Raw genomic sequence first — 14338 nt, forward strand, 5'->3', positions numbered from 1 at the left:
AGAGAGGGGGGCAGGTAGACCCACCCTAAGCAAACTGGCTTCGAACATGATTTACAAGGGATTTTCAGTTAGTGCAAGAACCTGCATGCGTCCTTATAAATGGCAGGCTTTTCTAGGCCATTGATGATCTGAGTGTGGAAACGTGACCAGGACCCTGGGAAGGTGGGGGCCTGGGAGTGGGGTTGGGGGGTGAGCAGCCAGCTAGAACGTTGGGGAGCAAGATGGGTGCCACTCTCCAGCTCTGAGGCACGGCCTCATGTCCTCCGGAGGGCGGCTAGGGGGTCACACCAGGGAGGGCAGGGCCAGGCCTCTTCCTCGGGGTTGCCCTAGCCCAAGTTCAAGTGGGAGGCACAGCTCACTCAGGGACGGGACGGCAGGGGCCGCAGGGGCGACAGGCCTCCCCGGCCAGAGCAAGTGCCCCCTTGGGGCAGAATGTCGCCTTTGTACAGCGGGCACCATCTCAGGCAGCCCCCCGGGCAGGGTGGATGCCTGTCCTCTGAGGCTCTCGGAGGTCACAGAACCGGAAAGGGTGGAGTGGGGACAAGCCCGCCAGCGCCCGGCCCACCCACTGCCGCCCCTGAAGTTCTCACCACAGAAGAGCTTCTAAGAGACATTCTCATAGGTTCAGGCCTTTGACCCTCACTCCCTCACCCCCATCGCCCTTCTCCCCGAGCCCAGTCGGGGTCACCTGCCCACTGCTCCCCGTCTGCCAGCCCAGGCGTCCCTGACTTGGGTGCTTTAACCCCACAGAGAAGACTAAGGACCGAGGCAGCAACACGATCGGTGCCCGCCTGAACCGCGTGGAGGACAAGGTAGGCGCCTGAGCCCACGCCAGCTCTCGCGGGCCACGCGGCATCGCTGCTGGCGGGCGGCAGGCAGCGTCCTTGGGGCCCGGACACACAGCGGCGTTTCACTCTCCTGCTCTGTCCTGAGCGTGCAGGGCTTGGATGGTGCCCTAGGTGTCTGGGGTCTCCCTCCCTCCCTCCTTCTTTCCTTCCTTCCTTCCTTCCTTCCTTCCTTCCATCTGTGCTCAGTGTGGCCTCCCTGACGTGGGGCTCCAGCTCCTCCCCCATGTGCACCGGGCGTCAGTCCCCACGGGAGGAGGGCGCTGAAGGCCAGGCTGGTCTTAGACCTCTGACAAGTGGCATCATTATTGGCAAGTGGCAGCGAGTGCCCGCAGTCCCCTCCCTGGCATAGCTGAGGCCCGCCCAGTGCACGCTGAGGTGGGCAGGGCTGTCCCCGCTGCCTGCGGCTCCCTCAGCCCCCAGCCTGCTTGCACGCAGGGACTCAGAGGTGCCGACAGGGACACGAGGGTGCATCAAGTGGGGAGGAGGGGATGTGGGCTCCAGGACCCTCCTCTGCAGGGTCCTGACAGCAAGGTATGTGGGGAGTGTCGGCCGAGGCCCTGCTGGGTGTCCGGGTGGGACGTGGACGCCGTGCTCCCTCCGCTCCGGGGCACCAGCGGCCTCAGTGGCTGGGACGCCCCAGTCCCCGCCGGGCTCTGTGCCCGCGGCCCCGCCTCTCAGCTCCGGAACCCCTTCCCAGGGCATCCTGGGAGCCTCGCAGGGTCTGTGGAATGGGAGGGGGCGGCCTGCCGCCCTTTGAAGTCTCCGTGGTTTGGAGCAGGCTGTTATCTTGCCCAACAGCTCGTTCATCTACATGGACTTTATCTGAAAGCAGCCGGGGGGCTAAAAATAGAGGAATTTCGGTTGAGCAGGGAGTGCGTCCGACTCTCGGTTTCCTGGGCAACGCCTGGCTCTGGCCCGTGTCCATCTCTGCTGCAGCTGGGCAGGCGGGCAGGGGCACAGCTCCGGGTTCCTGCCCCACCCACCCTGGCCTGGGCCTGCAGGACGACCCTCTGCCCACCGGCAGTCTTCCCCGGCCTGGGTGGGTATGGGGCCACGATCCTGTACATGGGGGAGGGCCGCTGTGCAGGTGCCCACGGGGGCCCTCACTTCGGGCCTGGCCCTCTGGGGCTGTGTGACGCCAACACCCTGGCCCCGCCGGAGGGCTGGCCCGTCTCGGTCAGCACAGGCCTCAGCGGGCCTGGTGGCTCTCCTTTGCCCAGGCAGATGGTCCAGTGGCAGATGCCCTGTCTGGCAGGATGGGAACTGAAACTGGGAACGGTCAGCTCCCCAGGCTGAGCGGCTTCAGAGGCTCTGGGGCCTGGACTCTGCCTCTCTGGTGACCCGTCCTTGGCTTTCACTCTTCCTCTCGTGTGGGACCAGGGACTCGGGGCTGCCACATTCCGGGAGAAGCAGCAGGTGGCCACGCCCAGTACAGCAGACCAGGCACCCTGCGTGGTTGGGGTGTGGGGTGGCAGGGCGGGGCTTCCAGGCATCAACGGATGCAGAGGTAGAGCCGGGGAAAGAACCCAGGCACCCCCCCTCCCCTCCTTGCCCAGCTCTGGAACAGCTCTGGCCAAGGCAGCCTTCACTGACTGGCCCCCGCCGCTGGCAGGGGTCGTGATGGCCCAGCAGCCCTGGGAGCGGCCCCACTGCCCTGTCGTCCAGATGTGCTCACCCCTCCTCAAGTCCCTGCCCTGGTCTGGTTCTGTCCTCTGTCCCACTGTCCTGGGCCTCTCTTACAGCTCTGCCCACTGTTCCTCGGGACAGGCCACCCCTTGAAACCTAAACCAGAGCCTGGTGTCCTCTGGGGGTGACGATGGGTAGGAGACAGGGTCCCCTGGAGCCATCTGGCAGCCGGTGGGGGTCTGAGAACCAGGGCTCAGCCCTTGTCCAGCCAGGGTCGGTGTGGTGGGCTGAGGTGCGGCCCACGTTGGCCTTGGGGGTACAGAATTATGGGACCACATTTCTTCAGATCTGAACAACAAAGGGAAGGGTTTTCTGGAGTCCCTGATCCCTGGGGGCAAGGTTGGGAGCAAGGCCCCTGGTGGCCTCCACCGTCAGTCTCTGCGCCCGGGACAGGGGCCGTTTCTGGGCAGCAAGGATCCCGGATGTTCCGCACACACTCAGGGAGATGGGCTCTGTGTCGCCTTCGTCCCCCTCCTGCCTCCCAGGAGCTGGTTCCGCCCGAGAGGCACAGTCACGCCCCCAGGTCTCAAGGCAGGGAGCAGGCCGTGCTCCACGCTGAATCTCTGCCCCTTGGACACGTGCTGGACCCGGGCAGAGGCTGCCGTGGGCCGGCGTCCAGCTCAGCCTGCCCAGCCCCTCCCCCGCTAGCCAATGCCCCCCTCGGGGACAGACCCTGGGAAAGGGCCCCGCCGGGCCCAGAGGGCACAGTGGCGTGTCCCAGGCCCCACGTTATCACCGCAGCCATCGGGACCATAAACAACCCCCCTCGCAATCCTGCTGACTGAGGGAAGCTGGGGGCAGGAAATCCAGCAGCCGTCCAGCCCTGGGAAGCCCAGCAGGCCTGCAGTGGTGGCAGTGCCAGCCGGCCCGTCAGCCCCAGCCGGAGCCCCGGACCTCCCCCAACCCCACCGGGCTGGCCTCAGGCCGGAAGGGAGCCTGGCCCCCAACTGCTTCCTCATCTCAGCTCAGGCCCTCGGCGGTGACGGCGGTCCCGTCCCGGCCGGCTCACTCAGCCACAGGACGAGGGGCTTGGAGAGGAGGGGGAGGGGACTTCGGGGTGCACAGCGGCTGCCCCATCCCCATCTTGGGGGCAGGTCACTCTGAGGGTCAGTGGCCGGGCTGTCCACTTGCAGGGAGTCACCGGGGGTGGGGGAGGCCAGCTGAGCCTGTTCAGGGGGGCCTCCATTTCCCGGCAAGGAGTCCCCTTCCCATGTCCAGTCCAGGGGCCACGTGGGCTGGAGGGCCCCCCACACTTCCTTCTCTCCGGGGTCCTGCAGCCTCATTGCAGCTCTCGCTCCTGCTCAGAGCCCCCCACCCGCCCTCAGGATGCCCCCTGGCCTGCACAGCCAGCCTCGCTCCAGGGGCATCGGAAGCAGACACGGCGTTCCCCTGCCGCAGCCTGCACCCCACTGGCCTGGGGAGCCCGCTGGCCCCCTTAGTTGTGCGAGGAGAGGGCTTGAACTGCTTTGTCACGTTGCGTTCTCTACTCTGGCAAGGACTCGTTTGCCCAAATAAAGTCTCTTTTACCAGTGGGGAAACTGAGGCCCAGAGAGGTTGAGCGGTTGCCTAGTTAGCTGGTTAGGTAAAGAGCTGGTCCTGGCGGAAGCCACAGGCAGAAGGGGAGATAGGGTGGAGAGAGACAGAAAAAAGCAGAAGAGTATTTCACAAACAGAAAGGGTCTGGTTGAGAAGAGGCCGGGTAGGAACACTGAGGGCCAAGGTGAGGGCAAGCAGCAAGGTCCACGGGCGGCAGTGGTCAGATTCCGACACGCCAGGCCCTGGGACGGGTCCTGAGAACGCGGCCCCCAGCCCCCCGGCCCCTCCCCGTCAGGGCTGCTCCAGGGCAGGGACCCTGTGGCTCTCTGGGGACCCGATGGAGAAGTCTGCTCCCACCTTCCTCCCCCAGTGTGTATTCTTAGCTCCGTCCCCAGGACCTGCTGCAGTGTTTACATTGAGCCCTGTTTATTTTGCAAGCTCAGCTCACACTGCTTTTGCTGATATGAGGAACACAGTGGGCTGGGAGAATTTCTTTCTTCTCTGTTTTTGCCGGAAATGTTCATGGCTCAGAGCCGGACACAGGGAGTCCTGGGTTTCCAGGCCCCAGTTCAGAGACTGTGGGTGGGAAGGGCCCCCCCAACCCCCGACATTTCTTCCACCGCCCCCCCGGCCTAGAACCCCGGCCAGGCACACCTTTCTCCCGGACAGGAATGCCCCCCAGCCCGGGCTCCCCACCACCTCACCTCCCCAGCCCCTGCCCTTGACAGGTAGGCCCAGTCACCCAGGACCTGGCGTCTGCTGCAGACCCCCCTCCTCCTGCTCTGTCCCCCTCCCAGGCTTCTCCGTCCACCAGGCCTGAAAGCAGGACCCGGAACCCTGGTCATCCCAGCCACTCCCCCTGCTCCGACCACCACCCCGAGAGCCCCTCAACGCTGCTCACCCTTGCACGCCAGCTGCACGTCCTCCCCGCTGAGTTCAGGCCTTTAGCATCTTGGGCTTAGATTATTTTTCCAGACATCTATGTGGCCTCTGGCCTCTCCCCCCCACACACCAGTCCTTCACATTGTATAAGCTTTCTGAAACACTGCTGAAGCCCTCCTGCTAATATTTCCTTCAGAGTTTTTCTCTCCACATTTGTGGGTGAGATATGTACTTACAGTGTCCTCATTGGGTTATGGCATCCAATGTATGTGAGCCTCACAGAACGAGTTGAGAAGTGTTCCCTCTTCTTCCATATTCTAGAATATTTTGTATAGGATGAGGATTGTCTTCCCCTGAGTGTTTGGGGAAACTTGGAGGTAAAGCCACCTAAGCCTGGTGTGTTCCTTGTGGGCAGGTTTTTAATCGAGTCAGTGACTCGGATGGTTATGGGACAGTTGGGGTTTTCTATCTCTTCTTGTGTCAGTTTTGATAAGTTGCATATTTTAAGAATTTGTACATTCCATCCTAGTTTTCACATTTATTGGCATTTATTTTCATTTTAGCATCTGTATCATCAGTGGTTAGACCCCTTTTTTATTGCCAATATTGTTTGTTTGTGACTTCACTTTTTTCCATTGGTCAAGCCTGCCAGCTAGTTGATGATTTTATTCATGTTTTCAACAAACTTTTGACCTAGTTGATCCTCTCTTTTGTCGATTTTGTTTTGTTTCATTCACTTCTCTTTATTTTCTTCCTTCTATTTACTTGGGCTTAATGTATTATTCTTTCTTTAACTTCTTAGGTTGGATAATTATGAATTCTAAAACTTTCTAGATTTCTAAACTGTGCATTTAAGACTATACTTTTATTTTTCTCTAAATACCACTCAAACTTCATCCCCCAGGTTTTGATATATAGCATTTAATTTTAATGTTCATTCACGCAAAGATTTTTCTAGTCTCCATTATGACCTCTTGTTTATCCCAGGAGTTATTTTGGAATATGATTTTTGTCATTGTTATAATTGTTATTCCTCTATTGTCAAAGAAAGTGATCTGTAGGGTATCAATCTTTTTTTTTTTTAATAAGTTTGTTTATTTATTTATTTTTGGCTGCGTTGGGTCTTCGTTGCTGCACGCGGGCTTTCTCTAGTTGCAGCGAGCAAGGGCTGCTCTTTGTTGCAGTGCACGGGCTTCTCATTGCGGTGGCTTCTCTTGTTGCAGAGCACGGGCTGTAGACGCGCGGGCTTCAGTAGTTGTGGCACATGGGGTTCAGTAGTTGTGACTCACAGGCTCTAGAGCGCAGGCTCAGTAGCTGTGGCGCACAGGCTTCGTTGCTCCGAGGCATGTGAGATCTTCCCGGACCAGGGAGGATTCTTAACCACTGTGCCACCAGGGAAGTCCTGTAGGGTATCAGTCTCTTGGAACATTTTGAAATATGTTTTACAGGTACAACATGTCATCAACTTTTGTAAATGTACCTTCCATGTTTGAATACCATGTGTATTCTGAAGTTGCTGGGTGCAGTGTTATACTTGTGTTCATTAGAACGAGCTTGTTAATTGTTTTGTTGAGATCTATATCCTCACTGGAATGTTTTTATCTTACTTGATCTATCATTACTGAGAAATGTGTTGAAGTGCCAACTATTGTGGGGAATTTTTCTAGTTTTCTTTATATTTCTGTCAATTTTCGCTTAATGTAATTTTAGATCTTATGATCAGATACATATAATATCCAAATTTGTATATATTCACTGCTGGATTCAATGTTTTCTAATTCCATAACACCCGCTTTCTCTCAAGTAGTGTTCTTTTTTCCCTTAAAGTCTATTATCATCGTTATACAAACCTAATTTTGTTTGTAATCTTTTTTTTTTAAGCTTTCTTTTGAGGTATAATTTACATGCCATAAAATTCACCCAATGTAAATGTAGACAACACATTTTAGTAAATTTCTACTTTGATTTGCAAACATCATCAAAACTAAGTTTTAGAACATTTTTCAACACCCCCAAATTCCCTCAATTCCATTTGCAATCATTCCCAGCTCCCACCGCCAGCCACACTCAATCACTGACCTGCTTTCTGTGTCTGTATCCTTAAATTTCTATAAGGCTAGAAATTTGCCTTTTCTGGATGCTTCATATAAATGGAATCAGACAACTTGTGGTGTTTTGTGTTTCGTTTTTCTCACATAATGTGACATTCTTGAGGGTCATCTGTGCTGCATCATGTACTTCTTTTCTTTTTAACACTGAATAGTATTCTGTCGTATGGATCAACCATATTTTGTTTATCCATTTGCCAGTTGATAGACGTTTGGATTGTTTCCAGTTTGGGGCTATTATGTCAATGCTGCTGTGAACTTTTATCTACAAGTCTGTGTATGGACATATGTTTTCATTTCTCTTGGTCAGGTTCCTAAGAGGGGAATTGATGGGTCATATGGTAAGTTTCTGTTTAACTTTCTAAAAAACTTCTAAACTGTTTTCCAAAGGGTCTGTACCATTTTGATTTCCCACCAGTAATGTACAAAGGTTCCACTCTCTCTATATCCTTGCAAATACATGGTATGGTTGGCCTTTTTTCTTTTCGCCATTCTAGTTGTGGGTTTGATTTGCATTTCCTTAATCACTAATGATGTTGAGCAACTTTTCATGTGCTTATTAGCCATTCATAGTCTTCTTTGGGGAAATGTTTATTCAACTCTCTTGCCTATTTTCTAATTAAGTAGTTCTGTTATTGAGTTGTAAGAGTTGTTTATATGTTCTGGATACAAGTCCTTTATCAGATATATGACTTGCAATTATTTTCCCCCATTCTGTGGCTGTCTTCTCATGTTCTTAATCATGTCTTTTAAAACACAAAAGTTTTAACTTGTAAAAAGTCCAACTTATCTTTTCTTGTGTGACTCATGCTTTTGATGTTATATCTAAGACCTGTTTGCCTAATCCAGGGACATGAACATTTTCTTCTATTTTTTTCTCATAGAAGCTTTTAGACTCAACTCTTATATTTAGGTCGATGATTTATTTTGAGTTAATTTTGGGGTGTGGTGTGAGGAAAAGTTTGGGGGTTTTTTTGTTCTGTTTTGGTTTTTGGGTTTTGTTCTTTTTGCTTATGGATAGCCAATTGCCTCGGCACCATTCGTTGAAAACGTTACTTTTCCCCCATTGAATTTTCATGGTACCTTTGTCGAAAATCAATTGAACATAAGTGTATAGGTTTATTTCTGGATTCTCAATTCTCTTCTATTGGTCTATATCCTTATCCTTAAACCCACATTACACTGTCTTGATTATTGTAGCTTTGTAGTTAGTTTTGAAATCAGCTAGTGTAAGTCCTCCAATTTTCTTCTTTCTCAAATTGTTTTGCACATTCTAAGTGCTATGAATTTTTATATGAATTTTAGAATCAGCTTGCCAGCTTCTACCAAAAAAAAAAGAGAGGAAGCCTGCTGGGATTTTGATAGGGATTGTGTTGAATCTATAGATCCATTTGGGAGAACTTAACATCTTAACAATATTGAGTCTTCTAATTCATGAACATGGTATATCCTTCTGTTTATTTGATCTATTTTAATTTCTTCCCGTGATATTTTATAGTTTTCAGTGTACAAATCTTACGTATCCTTTGTTAACGTTCCTCCTAAATATTTTATTATTTTTGATGCTACTGTTAATGGAATTGTTTTCTTAATTTCATTTTTGAATTATTTGTTACTAGTGTACAGAAATACAATTAAATTTTGATATTAAGCTTATAAACTGTGACTTCATTGTTATTAATTTTAGTAAGTATTGTTATTGCTGTTGATTCCTTAGGATTTTCTACATACAGGATCGTGTCATGTGTGAATAAAGACAGTTTTAGGTCTTCCTTCCAATCTGGATGCCTTTAATTTCTTTTTTTTTTTTTTTTTTGCCTAATTACACTGGCGTGACTGTCCAGTAAGATGTTGACTAAAAGTGGCTAGAGAAGGTCTTACAGGGAAAAGTATTCAGTCATTCACCATTAAATATGATGTAGAGTTTCATTAGATGCTCTTTATTGGGTTGAGGATGTTTCCTTCTATTCTTGGTGTGTGTTCAGAGCTCTTACCATGAAAGGATGTTAGATTTTCTCAGTTGCCCATTCTGCATCTTTTGAGATGGTCACATGCCTTTTAGCCCTTATTCTATTAATATGATGTGATACATTAATTGATTTGGGGGTGTTAAGCCAATCTTGTATTTCCCACTTGATCATGATATATGATCTCTTTTATCTGTTGTTGGATTTTGTTTGCTGAGATTTTGTTAGGAATGTTTGTATCTCTATTCATAAAAGATATTGTTCTCTAGTTTTATTGTGACTTTTTTTTCTGATTTTGGTGTCGGGTTTTTTAATTCTTGTCTCTTTAATCCTGTATACACATTTTAGGTGTCTGTTGTAAACACTGTGTGGCTAGGTTTTTAAAAATCATTTAATACATTTATACTTAATGTAATTTCCAATATCTTTTGATTGATTTTCTAGCAATGTATTTTGTGCTTTTCATTTGTACTAAATTTTTTAATGTTTACTTCGGTCCTCTTTCTTGTCTCTTGTTGAATTGATGATTATTTCTCATTCCATTTTTTCTTCTACTGGTTTTGAAGTTATATGGCCATTCTTGTAGAGGTTAACCTAGGACATTGTAAATGGTTATATAATAGAGCCATTTGCTATATTTACCCACATCTGGAATAAAATAAGGACCTTAGGACATTTTAGTTTCAATCTCTCCTGCTGACTTATATGTCTTGTTGTATACTTTAGTTCAAGCATAATTAGTAGTGTTTTATACAATCAATATGTGTTTAAATTTACCCACCTGTTTGCCCCTTTTGTCACTCATCATTTATTTTTCATCTCAGATCTTACATCTGGGGTCACTTTTTTCTGGCTGAAGTACTCATTAGAATTTCCTTCAGTGAAAATCAAAATCCCTCTGATTTTATTTGTTTTAAGATGACTGTTTTACTGTTGTTCTTAAAAAATATTTCCACTGGGTATAAAATTCTAGACCCTAGGTTACCAAAAAGATTTTCTCTTCACACATTGAAAAGATTGTCCAACTGTACTTTGACTTCCATTGTTTCCACTGAGAACAAAGATGACAGTGAGTCATTGCTCTTTGGAAGGCAACGTATTTTTTCTCTCTGGCTACTTTTAAGCTCTTTCCTTTGACTCTAGTGTTCTGCATTTTCACTATGTTGTGTTATTAGAGAGCTTCTTTTGTTCATTCTGCTTGGAATTCAGTGAGTTTCCTTAATCTGTGGTTGGTGTGTTGCATCAGTTCTGGATTATACTCAGCCACTATCTCTTCATATTTTGCTTTAGTTCATTATCTCTCCTGGAACTTACATTAGACATTTGGTAGACCATCTCAATCCCCTCTATGTCTCTTAGTGCCCCCCTCTCTCTCTCTCTCTCTCTTTTAAAAAAAAAAAATCACTTTGTTTCTCTGTATTGTGTTCTGGATAATGTCTTCTGATCCATCTTCCAATTCACTAGTTATTTCTTCAACTGTTTCTAATCTGCTGTTAAACCTAACCAAAGAATTTTAAATTTCAATGATTATTTTCCTATTTATGGAAATTCCATTTGGTTTTTATGCATACTTGATAGATCATTTTTATAGTCTCTTTCTTTTCACTTGTATATTCAAGCTTTTTAAAAATTTCTTGAAATGTATTGAATATGGCTATTTTATATTTAATTTCTGGTATCTAAAGTCTTTGTGAATTGGCCTCTCTGTTTTTCTTTTTTCTTCTGGCTTTCATTCATGGTGTTTTGTTCCCTTTGAGGATTTCCTTTTTTTAATTATGAGTTCATATGTCTTAAAATGTATCTGTGGGGATTTTTGAGGTCTAATGTGAAGTTGAGGTTCTTGGGGTGGCGGGGGAGGGGATCTACATTCACCTCTTCCTTTGCTATACACGTGGGAGTATTACCAGCCTGGACTATAAATCCTGGGCTCAACGTTTTCAAGACCACCCAGGTGGTATGCATTTGGGTGTCCAAGCTGAGCATGGACCAGCTTGTGGATGTGACTTCTCAGGGCAAATATTGTTCCACTCCTGTTAGCGGCAAGACAATTTCCTATATGGTCGTTTCAGGGACCAGGTTATTTCTCATTGACCTTTACACTGAACATAGAGCCCTTTGAAGGTTCCAGCTTTACGTAGGGCTCCGCTGTGACACTTCCCACCTGGGGCAGGTCTGGGCTTGGATACCTAGCTATCCATCACCTGTGAGACTGTGAAAACCAAAGCTCAAGTGTACTCAGTTCATCAAATGCCTTCAGGATACCTCTTACCTCTGTGGGCTCCACTTTCACTGCACATTCAGCCTCTGACCTCTCTTACTTCCTGGCTAGCTCATCAAGGCCAATGAGTCTCGTGGTCAGACAAACTCTTGTTCACTTACAGGGGACAGAGTCCAGGTTTGGAAGGTGGCATTTTTCTGGGCAGCCTGGGTCTGATGGCTGCTGTCCCAACTCCCTGTACTGATTCCTGACCTTCCCATGTTCCATCTCCCCATGAAACTGGGAGCTACTGGGCAGTAGTTACATGTCTTGTTCATGCTGGTCCCTGGGGATCTTAGTGATCAGTAGGTCTTATGCTGGGACTCCAGTGGGGACTGGGTTGGGCCACCAGCCCTTGGCAGGCTGGACTGAGAAGGATGCCAGCCGGTCTAGAGCTGGGAGCCTCTAGACCAGAGGCCAGCAAACTGGGGCCTACGGACCAAATCTGGCCCCTGACCTAAAGAATGTGTGACAGAGACTATACGTGATTCCCTAATGCCTATGATATTTACTATCTGGCCATTTACAGGAAAGTGTGCTAAGCCCCAATTCAGACCAATGTTGTCCAGTAGAAATATAATGGGAGCCACAGATATAATTTTCAACTTTCTAATAGCCGCATCAGAAAAAATAAAAATACACAGCTTAAATTCATTGTAATATATTTTATTTAACCCAATAGATTAAGATATTATCATTTCAATATGTAATCAATACAAAAGAATGCTTAGGAAGGTCAACATCCTGTCTTCAAAAGCCAGCGTGGGTTTTAGACTTAGAGCACACCTCAGTTTGGATGCTCTGTTTTCATAAGAACTGCTCGGTCTGCATTTAGATGTCATAAAATTTGCAGTTGAAAAGGCGGATTCTCATGCCTAAAGCATTCCAAACAACCATAGCTAAAGTCTTCCGATAACTGATTTGGGGATCTGTATTTAAATTTAATTGTGAATCCGTTAAAATTAGATCAAATTAAGATCCAGTTCCTTGGTCTCACAAGCCACATTTCCAGTGCTTTTAGCCAAGCAGGTCTGGTGAACAGGCTGTTGAACAGGCAGCTTCAGACTGTCACGTGCTTGTGGACAGAGGCGAGAGTGGTCCCCGAGCATCCGACCAGGCCAGACCCAGGGAGGTGCTGGGTGAACACCAAGAGGATAAGCAACTGCTGCTTCGGGACAGACAAGGGTGGGGCTGGGGCTGGGTGGGAGGGAGCATCTTCTAGCCCCAGCATCCCCTCGGTACTTCCTTGCACTCTCCTGGGTTCCCATTCCTCAGGCTCTTTCCTGAATTCCTCCCTCGAGGCCCTCTGGGTCCATGACCCACGCCTCCCCAAGGGGCCTAAGGACCGTCCGCCTGGGATTCCGGCTCTTATAACCACATCTGTCTCCCACCAGCCTTGGCTCCTGGGGGGCCGTCAGGAACGGCGTCCCCTGCGTGAGGCTCTGTTTCCAGGCTGCCTTGGACTCCTGGAGCACCTTGTCACCAGTTGGGGCCGGCTGCACTGGAAAGGGGGGCGGCCTCAAATGGGCACCGACGACGGCCCTGCCCCCCCACACACGCCATGCCCAGCCCCCCGACTTTCCTCTGCCCACCCCCAACACGTCTCTCTTTGCTGGTGAACGGCTCTTGAGTGGCATGGCCGTAAATAGGCGAAGGCGTGGGGCTCCGCCTGATCAAAGGGCCCCCTTCAGAAGCCGTCATTAGCTGCTATTCTGGGAACTGGTTATTTTAAGGTTAGTGTATTTTTTCTTTCCTGAGGAGCCGTCTTAGTGGATGGCAAGGTCCTGAGGTGCTGGCTCTTCAGTCAAACCACACAAGCCCTGTTTTGTCTAGGGTTTCAAAGATAAACCTATAATGAAAGCGTCAGTTGACACTAAGCGCCGCCATCCCCATTCCTGGGCAGAGGTGGGCGGGCCTGCCAGGGAGTCCCCGCGCCCCTCGAGCCACAGGGAGACTTGACGGGCCCCCGGGACGGGGCTGCCATGTTCCCGGAGGGAGCCCAAGGCCAGAGCCCGGCATTCTCACGGCCAGGGCAGCCCCCATAGGACTTGCCTAGAGCCTGGCTCGGGGGCCTTTTCAACAGTCGGCCCAGCTTTGGCCAAAAATCTGTGGGAAGATGCCCACCCCCACCAGTGGCCAGGGGAACGCACAGTGACGCCCTGGTTTAAGAAGATGGTAATACCCAGTGCTGGCACCCAGGTGGGGAAACGGACATTCTTACACATTGCTGGTGGGGACGCAAATTACTGTAGTCACAGAGCTTCTGGGAAGGAAGCTAGCAGCGTCTGTTAACATTCAAAATACATGTACCTTTTGATCGAACATCTCTGCTTCCAGGAAATGAAACCCCAGGGTCAGAGATCTCTGTATCAGGACGCTTGTCAGGCTCTAATGTGTGACTGAGAGATGTGGGGAGCCACTTGATCGCGGCGAGGAAAGAGCTGAGTAAAGGATATGCCTCCCAGCTGTGGCCACCGCCCGGCCTGATGTCCGTCAGTGGCTCTGGAACCACACCTTTAACGAGTCGCTAAGTCAGAAAGCTGAGATGCCGAGAACCGCTGGGGTTGTCTGGGCAGTAGACAGCCCGCGTGCGGCTGTGACATGCTCCGTCCTCGTTTGTCCGAGGTCAAGGTGGCCCTGGTAGTCAGTGTGCGTGTTCCGAGGTAGTTCAGGTAGAGATGTCGCATCCCATCCAGCTTCCTGTTCTGGCCCCTGTCCTCTGTCAGCTGGGGCTGCTCTCCCACCAGAAGGACTAGCCCCCAAACTCAATATCCTGTGAGCCCTACACCCAAGGCCCCCTCCCCAGGGCTCTGGGTTCCCTCAGCACTCAAGCCTCCGTCACCAGTCTGAGCCACCTTCCCCACAGGCCCTCTCTGTGCCAAGATGGGGGACACAGTCCATCGGCTCCAGGCCCCTTCCAGGCCCGAGGACCAGCCCCAAGCTCTTAACTGCTCCATCCTGGAAGTGACACACATCACTTCCGCTCCAACCCCCTGGGGGAATGAGTCACGTGCCCCACCCAGAGGAATGTGGGGAAAGTGGTCCCGGCAGGACC

At 49.9% G+C, this 14338-nt stretch overlaps 1 protein-coding gene across 4 annotated transcripts in view; it reads left to right on the forward strand.

Moving 5' to 3' along the window:
* Positions 1-14338, forward strand: part of KCNQ1 (potassium voltage-gated channel subfamily Q member 1) — a 349026-nt gene that overhangs the window by 277339 nt on the left and 57349 nt on the right. For all 4 annotated transcript variants that reach the window (XM_082342550.1, XM_082342547.1, XM_082342551.1 and 1 more), the window contains one exon: positions 751-812. In XM_082342550.1, coding sequence (XP_082198676.1) covers positions 751-812 — 62 coding nt within the window. The remainder of the gene's footprint in view (positions 1-750; positions 813-14338) is intronic.

The sequence above is a fragment of the Balaenoptera borealis genome (assembly GCF_965194805.1).
Source record: "Balaenoptera borealis genome assembly, chromosome: 11".
Classification (NCBI taxonomy): Eukaryota; Metazoa; Chordata; class Mammalia; order Artiodactyla; family Balaenopteridae; genus Balaenoptera; species Balaenoptera borealis.